Source organism: Dreissena polymorpha, chromosome 14, assembly GCF_020536995.1.
Source record: "Dreissena polymorpha isolate Duluth1 chromosome 14, UMN_Dpol_1.0, whole genome shotgun sequence".
Classification (NCBI taxonomy): domain Eukaryota; kingdom Metazoa; phylum Mollusca; class Bivalvia; order Myida; family Dreissenidae; genus Dreissena; species Dreissena polymorpha.
Window position 1 is genome coordinate 25,580,919 of NC_068368.1, and position 18,559 is coordinate 25,599,477.

Here is an 18,559-nt window from a genome sequence, read left to right on the forward strand (position 1 = left end):
GAAATTTGGTCAGAAGATTGGTCTCAATGATATCTTGGATGAGTTTGAAAATGGTTACGTTTGCTTGAAAAACATGGCTGCCAAGGGGCAGGGCATTTTTCCTTATATGGCTATATATGGCTATAGTAAAATCTTGTTAACACTCTATAGGCCACATTTATTGTCTGATCTTCATGAAACTTGATCAGAAGATTCATCCCAATAATATCTTGGACGAGTTCGAAAATAGTGCCGGTTGGTTGAAAAACATGGCTGCCAGGGGGCTTGGCATTTTTCCTTATATGGCTATAGTAAAACCTTGTTAACACTCTAGAGGCCACATTTATTTTCCGATCTTCATGAAACTTGCTCAGAAGATTTGTCTGAATGATATCTTGGATGAGATAGAAAATAGTAATGTTTGCTTGAAAAACATGGCTGCCAAGGGGCAGGGCATTTTTCCTTATATGGCTATAGTAAAATCTTGTTAACACTCTAGAGGCCACATTTATAGTCTGATCTTCATGAAACTTGGTCAGAAGATTCATCCCAATAATATATTGGACGAGTTCAAAAATGATGCATTTGCTGGTTGGTTGAAAAACATGGCCACCATGGGGCGGGGCATTTTCCTTTAATGGCTATAGTAAAACCTTGTTAACACTCTAGAGGTCACATTGATTTTCCGATCATCATGGAACTTGGTCAGAAGATTTGTCCCGATGATATCTTGGATGAGTTCAAAAATGATTTTTTCCTTTAAAAACATGCCGACCAGGGGCTGGGCATTTTTCCTTATATGGCTATATATGGTTATAGTAAAACCTTGTTAACACTCTATAGGCCACATTTATTGTCCAATCTTCATGAAATTTGGTCAGAAGATTGGTCTCAACGATATCTTGGATGAATTTGAAAATAATTATGTTTGCTTGAAAAACATGGCTTCCAAGGGGCGGGGCATTTATCCTTATATGGCTATAGTAAAATCGTGTTAACACTCTAGAGGCCACATTTACTGTCCTATCTTCATGAAACTTGGTCAGAAGATTCATCCCGATAATATCTTGGACGAGTTAAAAAATGATGCCGGTTGGTTGAAAAACATGGCTGCCAGGGGGCGGGGCATTTTTCCTTTTATGGCTATAGTAAAACCTTGTTAACACTCTAGAGGCCACATATATTTTCCGTTCTTCATGAAACTTGGTCAGAAGATTTGTCCCAATAATATCTTTTTACCTCAGGTGAGCAACTTTGGGCCTTTCATGCCCTCTTGTTATGTCTTAATACTTATTATTTTGGACATTTTATGGGTGATAATGTAGAATTTCGTGTAGCTGAATATCCTTATTTGTAGCCATAGTTGGCTAATTTGGAAAATGACAGAGTAAGCCCTGAACATCATCAACAGCATAATGTGCAAACTTTTCCATTGTTCCGTAAAAGTCAGGTATTTCTGGCAACAGTTTATTTATACAACTTAATTGTGGAATAGTTTATACTTACAGATTCAGAAAATCCACACAGTAGTTTGGATTTGCAAGCATTCTGTGATCAAACAAATCAGGTAATAAAATACATCATATATAATAAAAACCCATAAATGGTAAACAAATCACCATCATCATCATGGGAAACAAAGGTACGAGGTGTTTAAAATGTTAAGCAGACATTACATTTTCATTTAAAAATAATTTCTTGAAATATTACAGGTCAGATAATGATTAAAAATAAAATTGGCATTCCTTTCAGATTATTTAAATTTGTTAATGCATAAATCATGAGGATAGTTATCAGTGTGAAATTAATATTAACTTACATGTATAGAGAGGGTTATACTAGGACCAACACAGTATGATAGTTAGTTTGAATGGAGCACTGGTTTGTTTGCGAAAATTATAATTTAAAATAACACAATAACAGATGTTGAAATCACATTTGTCTTTAGTAAATACATTATTTGGTTGAAACTGTCAAATAATCTATTTTATTTCTTAGGCTGAAGTTTATAAGAGTTTATTTTGCCTTCTAAAGGTTCACCGGCATGTCAGCCATGCTAAGAAAAATCTAGTCTCTCGTCGTGTCATAACTGAAAACTTTGTGGCTGATGATTTGCCTGGGGGTGTGTGGAAGATCTCCAAGACAAGAGATGTAAGCATTAAATCTATTCACGCTCTTTGATATATAATACTGACATAAGTTTGTGCACTCAGTACAGGTAAATAAGCTAACATAGGAAAACTTTTAATAGGTTAAGTTGCCACCATTGTTTGACTGAAATACTGTTGAAAACTGCAAAAAATAGCAAAAAAATCCTTATAAACAAAACAAACTTATTTTAAAATGTATGCAAGAAGTATTTGTATCATATTATGTTGCAAAGCCCTGACTGAAATAAAAAATGTTGACCTTTGAATAAATTACTTGTAAAAGAAATCATACTTGTAAAAAAAATCACTATAAAAGTTTCTCTAGGATATGGTGTAAAAATGTGTTTTTCTTAATTATATGGACTATCAGGGGAGATAAAAAAAAATCGGTTCTCAAAGTTCTCTCAAATGTTTATTGTTTAATTTTGGTTTTCTGTTGTTAATGCAATTTAAAAAGCAAAATTATATAATATAAGCTATATGTCTGTATTTTAATTAAAGCCACACACCTTGAAATGAAGTACATGTTAATCAATACATATAGATGCAATTTGAAAGTGTGCAAAATTGTCATTAAATCCATAGCCTAGTAAGCAAGTAATTAAATTGTTTATGCCCTCGGATCGATAGATCAGGGGTATATTGTTTTTGGCCTGTCTGTCTGTCTTTCTGTCTGTCATTCTGTCCCAAAACTTTAACCTCACAGTAAAGTTTTGCAATAACTTTTGAAATATTGAACATAGCAACTTGATATTTGGCATGCATGTGTATCTCATGGAGCTGCATATTTTATGTGATGAAAGGTCAAGGTCATCCTTGAAGGTCAAAGGTCGAAGATTTAAAACTTTAATATAGTAATGTTTTGCAATAACTGTTGAAATATTGAACATAGCAACTTGATACATGTATTTGGCATGCATGTGTATCTCATAGAGCTGCACATTTTGAGTGGTGAAAGGTCAAGGCCAAGGTCATCCTTCAAGGTCAAAGGTCAAAAATTTGAATATTATATATAGTAAAGTTTTGCAATAACTTTTGAAATATTGAACATAGCAACTTGATATTTGGCATGCATGTGTATCTCATGGAGCTGCACATTTTTGAGTGGTAAAAGGTAAAGGTCAAGGTCATCCTTCAAGGTCAAAGGTCGAAGATTTAAAACTTAAATTAGTAAAGTTTGGCAATAACTTTTGAAATATTGAGCATAGCAACTTGATATTTGGCATGCATGTGTATCTCATGGAGCTGCACATTTTGAGTGGTGAAAGGTCAAGGTGCTCCTTCAAGGTCAAAGGTAAAACAAAAAAGCGGTGCATTAGGGGGCATTGTGTTTCTGACAAACACATCTCTTGTTAAATTTTAAAACCGAAAGTAGGATTTCTATACCATTTCGACAAACGCGATTATTTTTAAGTTTTAAAGCGCAAAAAAAGACGGATTTCTACTTTGTAACCACCAGATATATTCTAATTGAAATAGATAAAATTAAATTTATTGCCTAGTTAGCAATTTTTTTATTATTTTTCAAACGGTTTCACTTTTAAAACCGAAAGTAGGATTTCTAGACGTATACGTCCATTTCGACAAACGGGATTATTTTAAGTTTTAAAGCGCAAGAGAGACGGATTTCTACCTTGTTACCACCAGATATATTCTAATTGACATGACGCCTTATCTATGATCGCTCCGCCCACTAGAATTGATCCACCAATCAGCGATCGATTAATCGGGCGCACTCGTTAGCAACGACCTGTCCGCCATTTTCTAGACAAGCTACATGTTTAGGTTTAGGTTCACTTTTATTCCAACGAGTTTCTTTTGTTTTCCTCTTAAAAAAAACGATTAAAAATGGTTAAACTGTGTCAATGGGGATTATGTAACTCGGACAATCGATATCCTGAAAGATTAGTTGGTGACATTTAATTTATATCGTTTCCAAAGCCGAAAAGAGATCTTGAGAAGTGTAAGAGATGTATAAATACATGCGGTCGTCACCACGAACAACTGAAAGTCAACACTGTTAAAGACAATTGTAATATATTTTTATCGGATATACTAGCAGATTTAAATAGTTTATGTTATCGATCTGATTATCACGTAATATTTCACTTTAAAAAAATATTTTTATCAGTTTATAGGTCAGAAGTGAGGTTCATCTGCATTACTTGAAGAGAAATAAAACCCAGCATGAAGCCTAATTCATGCTGTGTTTTATTACTCTGATAGTAATGCACTTAATAGACATCATACATGTTATTTGAAGGTGACATGTGATATATTATCTTATTAAAATAATTAACGGTATTTACACATTTGCACTCATGTGGTGTCACCAATAAACGCTTTTAATCCACACTAGGAGTTTCGTTTATTTTGTTCGGATTTAAAAACGGAAACGGTGTAAAAAGGGTTAATGCAACTCTGACATTTGGTATCCAGAAAGATAAGTAAGATGAATTAAATTTATACCATTTCCAACGCGGCAATGCGGTCTTGACAAGAGCCAGTGGAAGCTTCAAGAATTACCGAGATCCCCTTTATAGAACATTAATTTATTTCACAAACTTGAAATGTTATATAAGCAATAACTAAGCATTATTAAGTATGCATTATGTCACGTGTGCATGTAAAATAATTGAGAATTTTGGTACCCAATTCGTGTAACTTTACGAAATCCCCGTTAAAAATCGCGTTTCTGTGTGTGTCAGAAACAAGTGAAAACCATTTTGTTATTATTTTAATAAAGACGTATCGATAAATCCTATTATAAAAGAGTTATTATTACTGATATAAGTTAACCAATAAATACAGTAACTTCGAGGAAGTTGGTACCTGCGCGAGCGTCTGATATTGGTAGCCTTATTAATTTATAATAGCCTGACCGTATTCCATTTCGTACAACGCTAATTTTATTTCAGACAATGTCCAAACTTACTGTGTTGTTTTTGTGCTTTAAATTATAGTGATTGCTAAATGTCCCATAAGCATTGTTTAATATGATTAATATCACTTTTATACGAAAAAACATGTGTGATTGAGGTACCCACCCGGCGTCGGAAAGCGCGTAAAAATTCACCGAATTCCCAGTTATAAATCGCTATTTCGTGTCAAATACAAGGGTAGGGGGGAATGTTTCGGTAATAATTTTGTGAATAAAACGGGTAAATACCGGTGTAGTGTTAATTTATTGCAAATTCCACCATTACACGTAATAACGGGTTCGATTACGGTAAGCGCGCAAGCGTTTGAGAGCGTGTTTAATGTACCGATTTACCCGTTATAAATAGCTGATGTTCTCTTTAATCGTATATTTTTTGCATTTGCAGAATAACTAAATGGCATCAACCCCTTTACAAGTGTAATATGGCGTTAAACAAGTCCATAAAATCATCCCGAATATCGCGTAAATCTATATGCAGTCTATAGGCAAAGAAGCCATTTTGGTGTTAGCTTGTCTAGGTTTTCTTCCCGCTGAGCCACGTGAATAAGTGGGCGGAGCGATCACTGATAAGGCGTCATGTCAATTGGCATAGATAAATTATGTTTCTTATTTATACTTAAATTTACTATGCCATGTATTTCATTTCAAGGTGTGTGGCTTTAAAAAGGAATATGTCAGACCGGTAAGTTGCAAGCACAGGGTAATTTGCAAGCACAGATTTGTTGTTATTTGGTGGTTAGCATGTTGTTCAGTCTGTTTGTGTGCTTTTATTATTTATGACGTTTGATAGTTTTGAAAACTTTGACAAAACCTTCAGAATCTTGTGTATAAGACTAGTTCTTAACCTGTTGGAAATGACTTGTTAAATGTCACTCGATATGAAATTACTAATTTGTCATGACATTTACCTTTGGTATATGATTATTGTCTGTGTTCTGTAATATAATGTAACCTTAGAGGTTTGTCAAATACAAAATCTTATTTTTCATAAGAAAGGTGGTCAAGTTTTTGCATATTATTAGCTCTCCATCAAATTTAATAACTTTTGTTTTCAACATGTTTGTGTCAACTTAAGTGGTTACAATTTATATATTTATATATCTTATTGTCAGCACCCGTCATCCCGTTACACAGTTGATGGTGAGGAGTTTGACATTCTGGATGATCAGCTGATAGAGAAGGTCAAGGTTGTCAACAATAAAGGTACACAACGTGAAGGTTGAATCATACATAGAAAATAACAGGTCACTGACCCATCATTTTGTATTATGAGGCATAGAATAAAATAAAGGCAGAGACTGGTATAATAAATCAATAGGGCACTAACCTGATTTTATGTTTAATGCCTAAATTTTGTAAACTTATGCTGATGGATAATTGCTTCAACATTTAATTTTTAGAGGGAATTTATATCTCATATGTTGTTTGTCATTAATCATGACCTCATGAGCACTTGAGCTTACGATAATATTCGTAAAATAGATTTTTGCTGAGTTTGTTTCCTTTTTTGTCTACAATTGATTACATCTTTTTATCAAATTGGTTTTTTAAACTGGTTCTTTTGAAAAATGATGGCTTTATAGTTGACTCAAAGTAATATGATGTACCTCAGATATGAAAAGTTATGTCAGGCAGCTTTGTATAAGTTGATATAAACAAAGTGTCATGTTAAAAATAAACTATCAATTAACCTTTCAATAAATAAAATATATTAGCTATATTTTGATTAAAGCTTTATATAAAAACATATTGTTCAAAAACATGGTATGATTCTTTGATGGATTGATTTTTAATGGGATTTAAATGTAATAAGTATAATTTATATATATATATTTTAAAGTGATACAAACAAGGATATGTCTTGAATACTTGAATCATACCTTCACAGGCAGCACACAATGATCTTTTCTTTGTCTTAATAGAATACAATTTTGACGACAATGTCGAAGCAGTTGATGAACACTTAAGGGACAGCAGTGATAAGGAGAATGATGTAGTTCATGAGGAGTTACCTGTCCCTAGCACAAAGAAATTTGTCAGAAAGGTCCAGTTTGATGATCAACCCAGAGAGTATTCTAGAAGGCCACAAACTGGTGGGTTTTATTGGTCTTGAAATACATTTTCTTTGGGGACATGTATGTGCTTTCTTTTGTAATTTTACCCTAACTCTCTATGATATCTTAGTGCTATTATGTACAATATTTTGTTCATCTTCAGAAAACATTTCTATATGAGGTTGCTTGGTAAACAGGACTTAAGCAGTCCATACATGCTTTTGGTCATGACTAAATTTTCTTTAAGAAGGGAATTTCTTTACATGAACCATTCCTTCAAAGAGGAAAGTGTAGTCCCTGATGAGCCTGTACAGACTGCACTGAGCCAGGCTCATATATATGTTTGTTAAGTTTTTAAGAATTTGATGTTAATTTCATGTGCATTGATTTCTGTTTACCATAATTGGAATTTTTACATTTCATGAAGGTATTACCTGGATGTATATCAGGCCTATGTCAATATTGCGCTATGGAATTTAAATGATCACCATCAACAATATTATTTCTAAACTGCTTGCTTTTTTTCTTATTTTTATGTTCAAAAATGCTTTAAAGTGAAGAATCCTACCACTTTTCAGTTACTTCATTCAGTGATACAGATTTGAACCAAAACAAACCTCTGCTAAGGGTACCAAATATTTATGTAATTCCACTGCAATTATAAAGAATCCTACCACTTTTCAGTTACTTCATTCACTGGTACAGATTTGAACAGGAATTTGCCGCTGTTAAGGGTCCCAAATATTTACGAGGGTGTCGAGACAGAAGAAGAGAAGAGGCGCGCACGGGCTCAACAGGCGATGTATCGTCGACTCTTCATGGACATCGAACGAGAGCAGGTGAAGGAAAATCTGAGGCGACAGGAGCATCGTAAACGAATCATTAAGTAAGCGCATATAACAGTAGGGATTGCATTTATGTGAATAGGCACCATAAAGCCAGGAGCATTTGCTCTTTCACATGTTGTCTATCACATGTTTTGTCGTCACTTCTTTTATTAAGTAGGGTAATCTGCTGTAACTTCCATAATTTAGCATAAGTGTTAAAATAGATTTGGAATTGTATTAAATATTGTTTGTGTATAAAAGAATAATAAAATATTCAGGGACAGTAAAATTTCCGGAAGTGTTACTTGCCTTGTAAGATAAGTGATGGCAAATCCTTACTCTGCTGTATGAAATCTGATTAAACAAAACACCTTCATGCATATAGCTAAGCGTGGTGCTTAACCCTTTCCCACTGGAAGCAAAGTGAAAATGGCTAACTGCAACCAGCACACAGCCAGAACATCCCGCAAGGAACTCGCAGTTTGTTTAAGTTTTATGCTGTTTGCATGATCATTTTAGGGTCAAAAATGGAGCCTTTCAAAACTCGAATCTTATAAGAATGATGGTTAATTAAATTGGATTGTAAAAAGAACTACAAAGGCATGTAACAAAGTTAATATGAGCCGTGTTCTGAGAAAACTGGGCATAATGCATGAGCGCAAAGTGCCGTCCCAGATTAGCCTGTGCAGTCCACACAGGCTAATCAGCGACGACGCTTTCCGTCTAAATTGAATTTTTGCTAATAAGAGACTTCATTTAAACGAAACATGTCATAAAAGCGGAAAGTATTGTCCCTGATTAGCCTGTGCTGATTGCACAGGCTAATCTGGGATGACACTTTACGCACATGCATTATGCCCAGTTTTCTCAGAACACGACTCATATGCTTTTTTGCAGACTTAAGAAAGAGAAGGAGGAGGAGCGGGTTAGAGAGGAGCAGATTTCAGAGCAGCTCGTGGAACCTCGAGACCCGGTTACCGGGGAAACCAGCACAGAGGCATTGGAGCGTGAAGAGCAGGATAAACAGTTCATACGACGGACCATACGGGAACATGAACGACGTGCGCAGAAGTCCAAGGAGATGGAGCGGTGTGAAAAATTTGAATCTGTTTTTTTTAAATGGTGTTTGTATGTTAAATGTGTTAAGCTGGCCAACATTAAAAAGAATATTTACAATAATTCTATAAAAAAAAATGAAAAACAGATTAAAGGTAAATGAACACAAAGTTCTGAAGAAGTGGTACCAGAAAATCAATAAAATGATAAAAGTGCAAAGTATTTTCTTTGATACAGTCAATAACTGATTCAGGTAAAAGTCCTCAGTATTTTGCGCAGATTGGTTCATAAGGGGCAGACACAACTTTTGGCTCTGTAACAACTATGAGTAAAAGTGTGACTAGCAAAATTTGTTTTCTTACGGAATGTCATCAAAGTAAATAATATTATTTTGAACTTGGGCACCATAATAAAATAGTTAATATACAAGGGCTGTCAAAAATGCTGTAGTAAATAGCTACAAAATATAATCTTAATGTATTTATTTTAATACCATGAAGTTTAATTGGTTCAATAACAACAAATTTGTATATTTGTTTACAGGATTTCGACAAAATATTTCCAAAGATAGCAGAACACATTAAATTCTAATAAGATCTCTGCGCATCAACTGGTGCATGTCAACGCCATTTTACACACAAAAAGTCAGAAGCATACCACTATGTTTGAAGCATTTACCATGTTAATAATTATATGAGTCGCGTTCTGAGAAGACTGGGCATTAAGGCATGTTTGTAAAGTGTCATCCCAGATTAGCCTGTGCAGTTCGCACAGGCTAATCAGGGACGACACTTTCTGCCTAAATTGGATTTTTGCTAAGAAGAGACATTCAAACGAAAAATGTCATAAAAGCAGAAAGTGTTGTCCCTGATTAGTCTGTGCGGACTGCACAGGCTAATCTGGGACGACACTTTGCGCACATACATACTGCCGAGTATTCTCAGGACACGACACATTTATTGTGCACTAATCATGCCTCTTCATTTTTATACGCCAGTTTAAAAAAAACGGAACGTATTATAGTTTCACCTTAGCGGTGGATGGGTGGGCGGGCGGGCGGCGTCCACAGCAGTTTCTTCACTCTAATTCAAATAGTTTCTATCCGATCTTCACCAAACTTGGTCAGAAGTTGTATCTAGACAATATCTAGGTCAAGTTTGAATATGGGTCATGCCGGGTCAAAAACTAGGTCACAGGGTCACTTAGTGCATTTCAAGCATTTAGCATGGTGTCCGCTCTCTAATTGAAGTAGTTTTCATCTGATCTTCACCAAACTTGGTCAGAAGTTGTATCTAGACAATATTTAGGTCAAGTTCGAATATGGGTCATGCCGGGTCAAAAACTAGGTCACAGGGTCACTTAAACCATTTCAAGCATTTAGCATGGTGTCCGCTCTCTAATTGAAGCAGTTTTCTGATCTTCACCAACTTTGGTCAGAAGTTGTGTTTAGACAATATCTACATGTTGGTAAAGTTCAAATATTGGTCATGCCAGGTTAAAAACTAGGTCACGCGGTCACTGAGTGCATTTCAAGCATTTAGCATGGTGTCCGCTCTCTAATTGTAGTTTTCATCAGATCTTCACCAACTTTGGTCAGAAGTTGTGTCTAGATGATATGCAGGTCAAGTTCAAATATGGGTCATGGTTAAGTTATCAAGTTGTCCAAAGCCTTAAAACGGGCGTATCTTGTGACAGTTTGGCACTCTTGTTCCTCAGGTACATTGGAGCGTTACGGGAGCAGCTAAAGGACAAGGTGCGACGACGCGGTGTTGAGTTACCTCCCCTCTGTTGTTGTGGCGACTCTATCTGGGACACTAACCCAGAAACGTGTGCTAACAACTGCGTTTTCTATAAAAATCCAAAAGGTTTGTGGAATGGAAATTTGGTATAAAAGCTTTTGTTCTCACATTGTGCATATTTGGGATTGAATGTGTGCTTAATTATGTTGCTAATATTAAATTTTTCCCTCTTCAATACATTTTGTATAATTTATTTACCTCTTTGGTTTGCGACGGCTAATATTTCTTCATCAGGTGCAAAAGTTTTATGTTAAAATCTGTATTTGTCAACACCGTTGCATTGTTTTTCAAGAGATTGTTGTTCTTTTTTTGTTGATATTTTTTTTAAAGTTAATATGATAGTTGAGTTGGTACAAATATTTAGCATGGGATAAATGGGATACATTAAATATTATTAAAAAAATGTTAAATAAACAATATCAATTGTAAAATTGTTGTTTTTTGGTATAACAGCCCTTAAGGCAAAATTAAGTTGATTATAAAGATCATAAAAGTCTGAGTAAGTTCATATCTTTGCTCATATCATCAAGCTCTTTTGAGTCTTCAAAGGCTGTCAGCGATAAAGTAACATCTTTTTGTGTTATCAAAATGTTCAGCAATTTTTTCCTTGCCATAAATGAACGTCTATGTGGTAGAAAAATGTTTCTCTTCTGCTGGTGCATCTGAAGGTTCAAGTTGTGTACATAAGTAGCCCCTGAATATTACAATCTTTCTCTTTGTTTTATTTTAAGAGTATGGACGGGCGCTTCAGGCCATGCTGGATTCCAGTGACTTTCTAACATCTTGATGACTGATGACTGATGCTGGATTCCAGTGATTTTCAAACATCTTGATAACTGATGACTTAACGATTATAGGATTAGATGTTGGGAATGGAAATAACTGAATAGAAGCTGCCAAAAAAAGTCCAGAATTGATCAAATGTATCTGCACTGTTATGCAATAATTGCGCTTGAATATCACATGTTAGATGGTGTATATTGGTTTATTTATTTCATAACAAAATGAGCATGAGAATTAAGTGTGTGATGTTCAATTAATCATGCGTAGTGTGCGCAATACTTTTTGGATGGAGATGAATATTGAAAAACACCAGTGTTATTGTTTAAACTGCTTGCCATTGAATCTGGATCTTTATTTTATATTAACATGTTTAACTATGACAGACACTGGCAACGAGTAAACAATCATGAAGATATGCGAGTAATGTTTCATTATATTGAGCTACACATTCCAGACTTGTGTGTGCACTTGAATGCAGCTTTTTTGGCATAAGCATAACATTTTAAAAGTTTTTGGAGTAAACTTCTTCTCAAATTATCAAGGGATTAAATTGGCAATTGAAGTATGTCATCACCGAAAAATGTAGGTGAGAAGCATAGTGATTAATTCATTTCTCAGTTTTTATGCCCCCCTTCGAAGAAGAGGGGGTATATTGCTTTGCTCATGTCGGTCAGTCGGTCGGTCTGTCGGTCGGTCCGTCCACCAGGTGGTTGTCAGACGATAACTCAAGAACGCTTAGGCCTAGGATCATGAAACTTCATAGGTACATTGATCATGACTCACAGATGACCCCTATTGATTTTGAGGTCACTAGGTCAAAGGTCAAGGTCACTTTGACCCGAAATAGTAAAATGGTTTCCGGATGATAATTCAAGAACGCTTATGCCTAGGATCATGAAACTTCATAGGTAGATTGATCATGACTAGCAGATGACCCCTATTGATTTTCAGGTCACTAGGTCAAAGGTCAAGGTCACGGTGACCCGAAATAGTAAAATGGTTTCCGGATGATAATTCAAGAACCCTTATGCCTAGGATCATGAAACTTGATAGGTAGATTGATCATGACTAGCAGATGACCCCTATTGATTTTCAGGTCACTAGGTCAAAGGTCAAGGCCACGGTGACCCGAAATAGTAAAATGGTTTCCGGATGATAACTCAAGAAGGCTTATGCCTAGGATCATGAAACTTGATAGGTACATTGATCATGACTGGCAGATGACCCCTATTGATTTTCAGGTCACTAGGTCAAAGGTCAAGGTCACAGTGACCCGAAATAGTAAAATGGTTTCCTGATGATAACTCAGGAAAGCTTATGGCTAGGATCATGAAACTTCATAGGTACATTGATCATGACTCGCAGATGACCCCTATTGATTTTCAGGTCACTAGGTCAAAGGTCAAGGTCACAGTGACAAAAAACATATTTACAAAATGGCTGTCACAACAACTTAGAGCCCATATGGGGGGCATGCATGTTTTACAAACAGCCCTTGTTTTCCCTTAAACTTAGCCATGGTCATGGTTGCTATGCTTGTGATCCCTTAAACGTAGGCATGGTCATGGTTACTATGCCTGTGACCCCTTAAACTTAGCCATGGTCATGGTTGCTATGCTTGTGATCCCTTAAACGTAGTCATGGTCATGGTTACTTTGCCTGTGACCCCTTAAACTTAGCCATGGTCATGGTTGCTATGCTTGTGATCCCTTAAACGTAGTCATGGTTACTATGCCTGTGGCCCCTTAAACTTAGCCATGGTCATGGTTGCTATGCTTGTGATCCCCTAAACGTAGTCATGGTCATGTTTACTTTGCCTGTGACCCCTTAAACATTGCCATGGTCATGGTTGCTATGCTTGTGTTACCTTAAATGTAGTCATGGTCATGGTTACTTTGCCTGTGACCCCTTACACTTTGCCATGGTCATGGTTGCTATGCTTGTGATCCCTTAAACGTAGTCATGGTCATGGTAACTTTGCCTGTGACCCCTTAAACTTAGCCATGGTCATGGTTGCTATGCTTGTGATCCCTTAAACGTAGTAATGGTTATGGTTACTTTGCCTGTGACCCCTTAAACTTAGCCATGGTCATGGTTGCTATGCTTGTGATCCCTTAAACATAGTCATGGTCATGGTTACTTTGCCTGTGACCCCTTAAACTTAGCCATGGTCATGGTTGCAATGCTTGTGATCCCTTAAACGTAGTCATGGTCATGGTTACTTTGCCTGTGAACCCTTAAACTTAGCCATGGTAGTGGTTGCTATGCTTGTGATCCTTAAACGTAGTCATGATCATGGTTACTTTGCCTGTGACCCCTTAAACTTAGCCATGGTCATGGTTGCTATGCGTGTGATCCCTTAAACGTAGTCATGGTCATGGTAACTTTGCCTGTGACCCCTTAAACTTAGCCATGGTCATGGTTGCTATGCTTGTGATCCCTTAAACGTAGTCATGGTCATGGTTACTTTGCCTGTGACCCCTTAAACTGAGCCATTGTCATGGTTGCTATGCTTGTGATCCCTTAAACGAAGTCATGGTTACTTTGCCTGTGACCTCTTAAACTTAGCCATGGTCATGGTTGCTATGCTTGTGATCCCTTAAACGTAGTCATGGTCATGGTTACTTTGCCTGTGACCCCTTAAACTTAGCCATGGTCATGGTTGCTATGCTTGTGATCCCTTAAACGTAGTCATGGTCATGGTTACTTTGCCTGTGACCCCTTAAACTTAGCCTTGGTCATGGTTGCTATGCTTGTGATCCCTTAAACGTAGTCATGGTCATGGTTACTATGCCTGTGACCCCTTAAACTTAGCCATGGTCATGGTTGCTATCTTGTGATCCGTTAAACGTAGTCATGGTCATGGTTACTTTGCCTGTGACCCCTTAAACTTAGCCATGGTCATTGTTGCTATGCTTGTGATCCCTTAAACGTAGTCATGGTTACTTTGCCTTTGACCCCTTAAACTTAGCCATGGTCATGGTTGCTATGCTTGTGATCCCTTAAATGAAGTCATGGTCATGGTTACTTTGCCTGTGACCCCTTAAACTAAGCCATGGTCATGGTTGCTATGCTTGTGATCCCTTAAACATAGTCATGGTTACTTTGCCTTTGACCCTTTAAACTTAGCCATGGTCATGGTTGCTATGCTTGTGATCCCTTAAACGTAGTTATGGTCATGGTTACTTTGCCTGTGACCCCTTAAACTTAGCCATGGTCATGGTTGCAATGCTTGTGATCCCTTAAACGTAGTCATGGTCATGGCTACTTTGCCTGTGACCCCTTAAACTTAGCCATGGTCGTGGTTGCTATGCTTGTGACCCTTTAAACTTATCCATGGTTGTGGTTACTATGCTTGTGACCCCTTCAACTTAGCCATGGTCATGGTTGCTATGCTTGTGACCCCTTTAACTTAGCCATGGTTGTGGTTACTATGCTTGTGACCCCTTTAACTTAGTCATGGTTGTGGTTGCTACGCTTGTGACCCCTTTAGCTTATCCATGGTCGTGGTTACTATGCTTGTGACCCCTTTAACTTAGCCATGGTCGTGGTTACTATGCTTGTGACCCCTTTAACTTAGCCATGGTCGTGGTTGCTATGCTTGTGACTCCTTTAGCTTATCCATGGTCGTGGTTACTATGCTTGTGACCCCTTTAACTTAGCCATGGTTGTGGTTGCTACGCTTGTGACCCCTTTAGCTTATCCATGGTCGTGGTTACTATGCTTGTGACCCCTTTAACTTAGCCATGGTTGTGGTTGCTAGGCTTGTGACCCCTTTAGCTTATCCATGGTCATGTTTACTATGCTTGTGACCCCTTTAATTAGCCATGGTTGTGGTTGCTACGCTTGTGACCCCTTTAGCTTATCCATGGTCGTGGTTACTATGCTTGTGACCCCTTTAACTTAGCCATGGTTGTGGTTGCTACGCTTGTGACCCCTTTAACTTAGCAATGGTCGTGGTTATTATGCTTGTGACAAAGCTGTGCTGGTTATTTTAAGTCATGTTTGTATAATTGTTAACAAAATACAGTATTTTAGAGCTTTTCTTTTTTGTCTTTCGTGGTTGACGGTCCCTTGAAGCATTTTACTTGTCCCTGTGTCTGTCGGTGCTAACATTGATACATATGTCCCAAAGCCTGTGTGTCGAACTCCTTTTTAACTGTTTGATAGATCTCAATCAAACTTAAACAGTTGAATGACCTTTATGTGTAAATGATTTTAATGAAATGAATCTTGTCAGCAATAAGTTGTGGCAAAATGTTTGTGGCTTTGTCTGTTTTTCTACTATAGAATATACAATCTCAATTTTTTGTATTTTCATATCCTGTTTTTGAATTACAGAGTGAATCTATTTCAAACTTCCACAGTTTAATATGTATAGATTATCATCATTTTGTAAAAAAAAAGAATGCTTGCTTAGACGAGTTTTTGCAGAATTATTGATATGTATCTTATTATGTTTTACTATTATAGAATTTATGTTCCAAATATTTGGCTTTTGAATTGCCTTTTAACTCTAAGTGAATCTCGCTCAAACTTTCACAGTTAAATGACTTCAATATGCTTTTGATCATTTAAAAAGTTATTTTGAATATGAAAATTCTTGGCTGAATTATTCCTCTTTGTTGTTTGTCCACTATAAAATATTCAGCGGATTTGTATGTGTCCAAACATGTGTTGAGAGGGCATCAGATTCTGTGACAAGTTTCCTATTTGTTACATAAATGGATCAACATTAATGACCTTTTTATTTTCATGTAATCCCATTTTAAACTTGTTATATATCTATAGTTGAATAAATGAGTGTTATCATTGTAATATCCAGTATTCTAACAGGATACTTTTTGGTCAGCATTATACACAATGAGTACAATAAGCTAAGCATAATAAAGCTATGTAAAGTCTTCATTTTAAGTGCAGAAATTGGTAGAAAATCGTGTTTGATTTGAAATAGTTTTCCATTGTTATTTATTGGCAAAAAAATCCTTTACTTGAAAGCTTTTAAACAGTGATAAATAAACAACACTATTTCTTACAATGTACTAACTTATTGTCACTGGTGACTGTGTAAAATTATTATGTCCTTCATCAAGAACAGGGGGTATACTAGTTTTGTTTTGCTGGATTTTGGTCAGGCAGTCTGTTACCCATCAATAACTTATGACAGGATTGACCAATTTGCTTTATACTGCCCATGTGCATTTGCCTTATATCTCCAAACCGTGGCACTCTTGTTACACTTGTCTAAAAACATACATAACAACGAGTTTAAAACCTGCTTAATTGAAATAACAAAAGTATTACTTTTTTTATTGCGATTTTGTAACATACCGAAATGGTGTAATATAAAAAAGATTGCCATTTTTTGTAGAATAGCACATACAAACTATTGTTTAAGTTATTTCTTGCTGATAAAGGCAACACATAACATACAGTTTTGGTATTTGGGATGTAACTATATGACATTAACCAACAACATTTATTCCACTATGGTCAAAACTGACAACGCCTTAGGGGTCATTTGGTATGTAAAGACTTTTAAATTTAAATTAACTTTGAAAGCCTTCTCTGAAACAGCAAAGTCAAGAGGTATAATATTTTGCATCCAGCATCATATAGTGAACCTCTACTAAGTTTGTTCAAATTATGCCCCTGGGGTCAATCGGCCCTGTCTGGGGGGTGGGGGTATTTTGTCGTAAATTATATAGCATGATAAGGAAAAAAACGTCTTGGAAGCCATGAAGCACCCTGTTTTTAGGTTTGGTATGTACATCAGACATACGATTATGTTTTTTTTTTACAAAGATTGTTCAAATTATGCCCCTGAGTTTGAAAGTGGCAATACCCCATTACACAGGTGAGCGATCTAACTAGGGTCATCTTGGCCTCTTGTTGTGAGATACTGATAAGGGATTTAATTGTCCCCTACCGATGAAACCGGACGGGACTTATGGTTTGCGCTCGGTCTGTCAGTCTGTCACTTTTCTGGATCCTGAGATAACTTTAAAAGCCCTTCATATTTTTTCATGAAACTTGAAACGTGGATAGATGGCAATATGGAGATTATGCACGTCATTTAATTTCGTTCTCACGTCAAGAAGTATGGTTGCTATGGCAACAAATATATAAAATAAATAAAAAACACTGACAATGGTGGAGTTTCACTGGTAGGGGACCATATTTCTTGGCAATCTCTTGTAACTAACTGTTTTATGGTCATTTGACTCGAACTATGTATTTGGATGTATATTATGTATGAATTATTATGCTCTGTGATATATTTTAGACGCTATGTGTTGAATAAAACAATGCCAGATGATTATGTTGTTCTTTATTTACTTACAATTTGAAAAAGAGGCAACGAACACACTCAATATATGGTGAGAGTTAAGTTGAATGAAATTCCAGTTTACGTTTGAAAGGAGCATTCAAGTACATATGTTTAATGTATACCGTTTAATACTTTAAAAGTAATAGTGACTTACGAATTTACAAGACATGCATCGGATGCGAATTTAACACATTTATGTCTAGCGTCTAGAAAAAAGGCCTTGGCAAACAGCGTAGACCCAGATGAGACGCCGCATGATGCGGCGTCTCATCCGGGTCTTCGCTGTTTGCTTAAAAAAATTATGTAACAAATATTCTATAGAAATATTCTAAAAATAGAAATAAATATACTAGACATCCCTAATTTTGGAAATAAATTGATCCAATATAGAAGGATGGGAGTGTCCACTAGGCATAAATGGGTTAAACAACTCCAGATTAGTTGCCCTGTACACAGTTGACGAAAATCTAAACTACGCAATCGCAGGACATTATGACGTGTATTTCTTGTGACTTACTTCACGGATCGTCGTAAAAGTTGCTCTACTGAAACCTTCACTCGTTATATTTCTTTCAAACAGGGCAACAAGACTCTTATAATATGACGAATTGCATTAATTATTGAACTAATTAAGGCGTA

At 36.3% G+C, this 18,559-nt stretch overlaps 1 protein-coding gene across 4 annotated transcripts in view; it reads left to right on the forward strand.

Annotated features, from left to right (window-relative positions):
- The window catches only part of LOC127857786 (coiled-coil domain-containing protein 15-like), a 30,682-nt gene extending 12,774 nt beyond the window's left edge, over positions 1-17,908 (forward strand). Inside the window, exons 4-13 of one of the 4 annotated variants that reach the window (XR_008038635.1) lie at positions 1,488-1,546; positions 2,014-2,130; positions 5,720-5,752; positions 6,183-6,273; positions 6,993-7,163; positions 7,809-8,010; positions 8,849-9,040; positions 10,724-10,872; positions 11,538-12,685; positions 12,831-17,908. Coding sequence is in view for 2 of the 4 variants with exons in the window: in XM_052394445.1 (XP_052250405.1) it covers positions 1,488-1,546; positions 2,014-2,130; positions 5,720-5,752; positions 6,183-6,273; positions 6,993-7,163; positions 7,809-8,010; positions 8,849-9,040; positions 10,724-10,872; positions 11,538-11,593 (1,070 nt within the window). In the remaining 2 variants the exon portion in view is untranslated. Of the gene's footprint in view, positions 1-1,487; positions 1,547-2,013; positions 2,131-5,719; positions 5,753-6,182; positions 6,274-6,992; positions 7,164-7,808; positions 8,011-8,848; positions 9,041-10,723; positions 10,873-11,537 lie in introns of all 4 variants that reach the window. The other 3 variants (XR_008038636.1, XM_052394445.1, XM_052394447.1) reach the window with 3 other exon arrangements.
- Positions 17,909-18,559: the final 651 nt, after the last annotated feature.